Here is a 5,241-nt window from a genome sequence, read left to right as displayed (position 1 = left end):
GCTAGTTTGAGGTCTTTGTTCCTCTATTTTTTATTTTTATTCTTTTTTAATTAACACATAAGCTTTGTAACTTCCATACACAAATTTATTACATACTCTATGTGCAGCGCAAAGCAATTCCTCTTTGCTCAATGCATCCCAGCCAACTCAAAAGGTTGGACAACCATGTCCTTCAAACTACACTAATGCTCCACAGAGTGCAAACAAAACATCACGAGACTGAATATGCAATGTCTTCCTTTTTTCCATTATTACAACCCCCAATAATGCTTTTTGCAACCATATTCATCAAACAGTGACAATAATAAACCTGTCTTGAATCCATTGACAGAAACAGGCGGAAACAAGCACTTTCACTAAGAACTTATTTTGTGAAAAACATATTCATATCAATGTAAACACCAGGGCATTAGGCCTCTTTGTCTTCTGAATATAATCTGTTTGGTCAGCTGCTTGTCTGCATTTGCAGACTGAACAGCTGTATTGCAAAACAGTCAGAATGCTTTAGATGAGTACAACAAATATAACCATTTTGGTTACTTTTCTTGTTTACTTTGTTAAAACACAACATGCAGATACAGTCACACAGGTACACGTTCGGAAGTAGGAAAATGTCTTTCCACTTACAGAATTTACTTACATATTCAGTTTCTTGCTTGGATTCCGAAGAGAAATTCAGTGTATCTGTACTTTGTGAATCATATTCCACTTTATAGCGCTGTGTATTTTTGGCTTGTTCTTTCCTGATGATATCTATTCTGATGTGCTGTGGAGGCAAATTTGAATCTGGCACTCTGTGCACGTTTGGGATGGCCTGATTTTCTAAGCTACTGGTACTCCTGTCTTCTTCTGAATCACCAGAATTTCCTTTGAAAAGAACAAATTCAGTGAAGAAAAAGTTAATTGACTATCAGCTGAGTCTGGAAGGACAACAGACCACTGAAACCATCTACAATTTTAGTTTTTCTTTATAAAAATGTAACACCAAACAATTCAATATTCTGTAAGCATTAGCATCTCCACTGCTAACTGTAAAGAACTGTGATGAATTTTCTAACTAAAGGCTTCCCTCCTGGCACTACGTCATTCCAACACCTGTGCTGGATGCCTCTAAAAAACATGCTGCATTCTTAATCGCTTGAGAACTATTTATATTCACTTCACTTCTAACTACTTGCAAACCACTACGCTGAGGTTTCTCAGTCCTTATTCTTCACTGGTTTCCTTTCCTGGCAGGAGGAAGGTCTGCCACATGCAGACCGCTGCCAGCACTTGGCCCCGAGTCAGAGCTGTTAGCAGCCCAACCAACAAGGGACATGTAGAGCGCTCAAATCATCTACTTCTGATCCAGAGCAGATTTAAACAACTTTAAATATATCTAACCTGGGATACTTACTAGATAGAGAGCAACTAATGATCTCCCCTGGTAGAATAACAAAAAGAAAATCTTCACTGCAAAGTTTCTACCATGCTGAGCACGACAGTACTAGTTAATTATTTTAAAGCCATTTTTCTCTTTGCTTTAGTCCACATACAGTACAGGAGAAAAAGTGTTTCTGATTTTTGTAAGAGAGGAATGAAAATATCTCATGATGTACTAAGTATACTTTTAAGGGTCAAGGGCAAGAAAAAAAAAAGCCATTCATTCTGTAGTGGTATCACAGGATAAACATCTACTTTCAATACAGGCCTCAAAAATACTTTTTCTTGGATGATACTTTTATCATCCATGGAGCTAGAGGAGAAATGCATTCTTCCAGAACATTGCGTAAGCTCAGCGTTCCTGTATCTCATAAAGTTATTTGCCTACACTGCATTTCTCTCTTTTAAGGCTCTTGCAACGTAACTGTAAAAGGCTCTATTTCCCCTACAGAATGGATACTTGTCAGCTACGATAAGAAGAAAGAAATCATATTGGGGTTGCGCAATAATAAGTGATGCACAAGAAACATCCTGAATACCTATATTAAAATTATACTTGGTGGCTCATTGGAAAACCAGACAAACCAAGAAATCCAGTGCTAATGTATTGTTCCACTGGCAATACCCAAGAATCAGGGAGGAAAACAAGCAGGAGCGATCAGAGTCAACATCTTGGTACTGGGGGTTTTAATGTAGCCACTGACAGCAAAAGACATAACTGACTGAGAAAATCCAGCTCCTAGAACAAATGGAAAGGAAGTTCAAGTCTTAAATACAAGATTTCCTAGCTAGCAATGGTTAAATCATACTCTCAGCACTATCTGAACTCACTTCTGGCAGTGGAACGTCTCTTTCTTGAAATGAATTTTTTTCCACATTCTCAGTGAAGTCTGCAGTAAGTGACTCAGCAATGTTATAAATTCAGATCTTCTACATACAAATATTACGCCCAATAGGTTTTCTACATTCAGATATTAGTTTACCAGCTATATCAAAAATTATATTACTGCACATCAAATAGCCACCAGGCTATCCACACAGTTTCAACAGACTATCATGGTATTTCTTACACTTAAGTTTAGAACAGCCGTAATTCCACTTTTTAAACTGTACAGTGTATTCAATTAACTCTATTCTACACGACCTTGTTCCACATCACCTCTACACCCTGCATAGTGGAAACAAAACTGTTACTCAAGTTACTTGCTTTCTTTCAAAAAGAGACTAGAATGTTTGCATATAAGCATTACTAATTATCGCTTTAGTGCTCCAAAATCTGAACTGTAAAAGTAGTAGCCTACTTTAGATGGTGTTAAGAAGTTCCTATAATACACACCAGCCACAAAATTCTAGCAATCACTACTACCGATCAAAGCGTAGCACCTAATGCAGGGCCTAGCCATGCATAACAGAGAAGATGTAAGATGTGATCCTGCTCCAGGACAGAGGGTACCACCTCAGAATCTTAATTCCCTAGCATTGGATTTATCAATGAAATTGGAACAGCACCCACAACGAGGTGGACACAGTGTGTGATATCATCATACAGGTTCAGCTTCCTTCTTGAACCAAGTTTTCCATCGTCATGCCTTGAATGTGAACTGTATGGGATCTACTTCCCACTTCTTAAGGAATCAAAACGTCTTATTTCAAAACAAGACGTTTCTGTATGCCAAGAATGCAAAACAGGAATTCAACATTCTGCCTACTTCATATTAAAAAAGGAAGTATTTTCATCAGGCCTCTTTCCCGTTTCCTCTAGGCTGTTGAACTGCCCTGCACTAAACAGCACCAGGTTCCAAGTACTGAGGAGTAGTGACAACCCACTGTTGTCAAATCACGTGAAGAATGAAGAGTCAAAACATTCATGTGACAAAGGCAGCTGCTCCATGCTCCCATGATATTTAGAACTTCAGTAAGCACCTCTGAACTCTTGCTCAAAGCATCACAGTTTGGCAGAGGCACATAAGCAATCATAATAATACATGTCTTACTCTCATAGCAGCCAGTTTTTAACCGAAACACCAGTGCCACTTCCTCAGCTAAGGAAAGGCCAGTCAAAGAGTTCCTGTAACCTAGCAGAAAAACCCCTAGTTTTTAAAAAGGGAAACGGTGGAAAGACTTCTGACACACTTTTTCTATTAAATAAATATTAACATACTTGCTGTTGGTTAGCAAACAGTTTAATGAAATACTTGCAGAGAGGGACTGTGCTTTCTTGATCTGAAACCCAGGTCTTCCTGTCTCTTAAGTTTCTAAATATGCACGTTAACAGAACTTTTTCCAACCGTCTCTTCCTCTTCAAGCCAAACAGAACCTGCTCTGTGAACGTCTCATTTGCAAGAAGCACGGGACAGCTTTGTTTGACCAAAGACTTATTTGCAATTCAGAGAAAAGCAGCGTCCTCTCACCGCTATGAGAATGCTTCGTTCTTAATAACGGCCTCCATGGCTCAGGGAAATACTTCACTACGTTCTTGTTCTCTTTTCTACATTATTTTATTCCCAGGCTTAGCGTTCCCCCGAGTTCGCCACGCTGCAGGAGTCAGCCCACACTCTGCAGTGTTTTCGCACCCTCTTTCCAGGAACACCAGTGACAAATCACAAGGATTTCAGCTCTGTACGAAGGTCCTTCAGCCTGATAGCCTCACACAGCCAGGCGGGCAGCGCGCACCTCCTTCCTTCCCCTTACGCTTAAGAAGAGCAACTTCGCTTCTTTTTTGAAGAGCTACTTAAAAGCTAAGAAAACAAGTAACTTCGGGACAAAAACCTAAACGGCTCGTGCCACGCCGGCCCGGCCACCGAGAACCGCTGAAGCAGCAGACGGCGCCGGCCTCGCCTTCCCCCGCCGCCCGACCCTTCTCATGTACGTGCATGACTTTCGAACTTAAAAAAGAACCATGGCGAACCAATCGAGACGCCGCACACGCACGCACGCACGCACGCAGCCTCGGCGTTCTTCCTCGCCCCCGCCCGGAGCAGCAGCCCCTTACCTGGAGCGTGCGGTGCCGGCGGCAGGAAGGCCCGTAGCTCGTCGCCCGCCGTGCCGTTGGTGCAGAGACCGCGGCCCTCCAGCAGAGCCTGCAGCGGCCGCGCCTCCTCTCGCCGCGGCCGGCAGTCGAGGCCGGCGCCGCAGCGCTCGGTGTAGATACCGCAGGGCTGCCCCAGGCGCAGGGCGCAGGTGAGGCAGCAGCCGCATCCTGGCTCCCGCACCCGCTCGGCGCAGTCAGGCCGCAGCGGCTTGCACTGCTGCAGCGCCCGCGAGTCGCAGGGCTCGCAGCGGACCACCGGCGCCGGCAGCACCCGCCGGCCCGCCAGAGCCAGCGCCGCCGCGGCCACCGCCCACAGCACGCCGGGCCGCGACACCATGGCAACCGGCGGAGGGGGACCGGCGGAAGGCGTCCCCGCGCGGCTCCGGCCGAGGGGGAAACCGGGGCTCGAGGAGCTCCGGGCCGCCCCTCCTCGCCCGGAGCGCCGCGCCGACCGAAGGCGGGCCCTGCCGCCTCGGAGAGCGGAGGGGCGCGGTATCGCGCTCACAGCCCGCGCCGCCTGGAAGAGCCGCAGGGCGGCGAGGCCCCGGCCTCCCGTAGTGCGAGCGGCACGGCGACGCGGCGAGGGTGGAAGGCTGCGCTCGGGGCGCGCGCGCGCCGACCCGTTCTCTCTTCAGCCGCCGGCCCTTAGCGATAAAATAACTTGTTGGGAACAAAGGCAACTTTTCCCGCCCCCCTGCAGAGCGCCTCAACCACTGGGCTTGACGCTAGCTTTTTTTTGCCATACGCACAAGAAAAAAAAAAAAAAAAGTCTTGTAAAGCCAAAAAGA

At 45.8% G+C, this 5,241-nt stretch overlaps 1 protein-coding gene across 1 annotated transcript; it reads right to left on the bottom strand.

Moving 5' to 3' along the window:
- Positions 1 to 627: 627 nt before the first annotated feature.
- Positions 628 to 4,790, bottom strand: IGFBP3 (insulin like growth factor binding protein 3; the record flags this gene model as incomplete). Its single annotated transcript, XM_042892901.1, has 2 exons — positions 4,415 to 4,790; positions 628 to 867 (listed from the first exon to the last, which is right to left on the bottom strand). Coding segments are annotated over exons 1-2 (616 nt in total), but the record flags the coding sequence as incomplete, so codon positions are not given.
- Between the last annotated feature and the right edge of the window lie 451 nt (positions 4,791 to 5,241).

Source organism: Lagopus leucura, unplaced genomic scaffold (genome assembly GCF_019238085.1).
Source record: "Lagopus leucura isolate 7727_CA_CO unplaced genomic scaffold, USGS_WTPT01 92-40_obj-0_obj, whole genome shotgun sequence".
Taxonomy (NCBI): Eukaryota; Metazoa; Chordata; class Aves; order Galliformes; family Phasianidae; genus Lagopus; species Lagopus leucura.
This window is presented reverse-complemented; position numbering and strand designations above follow the sequence as displayed.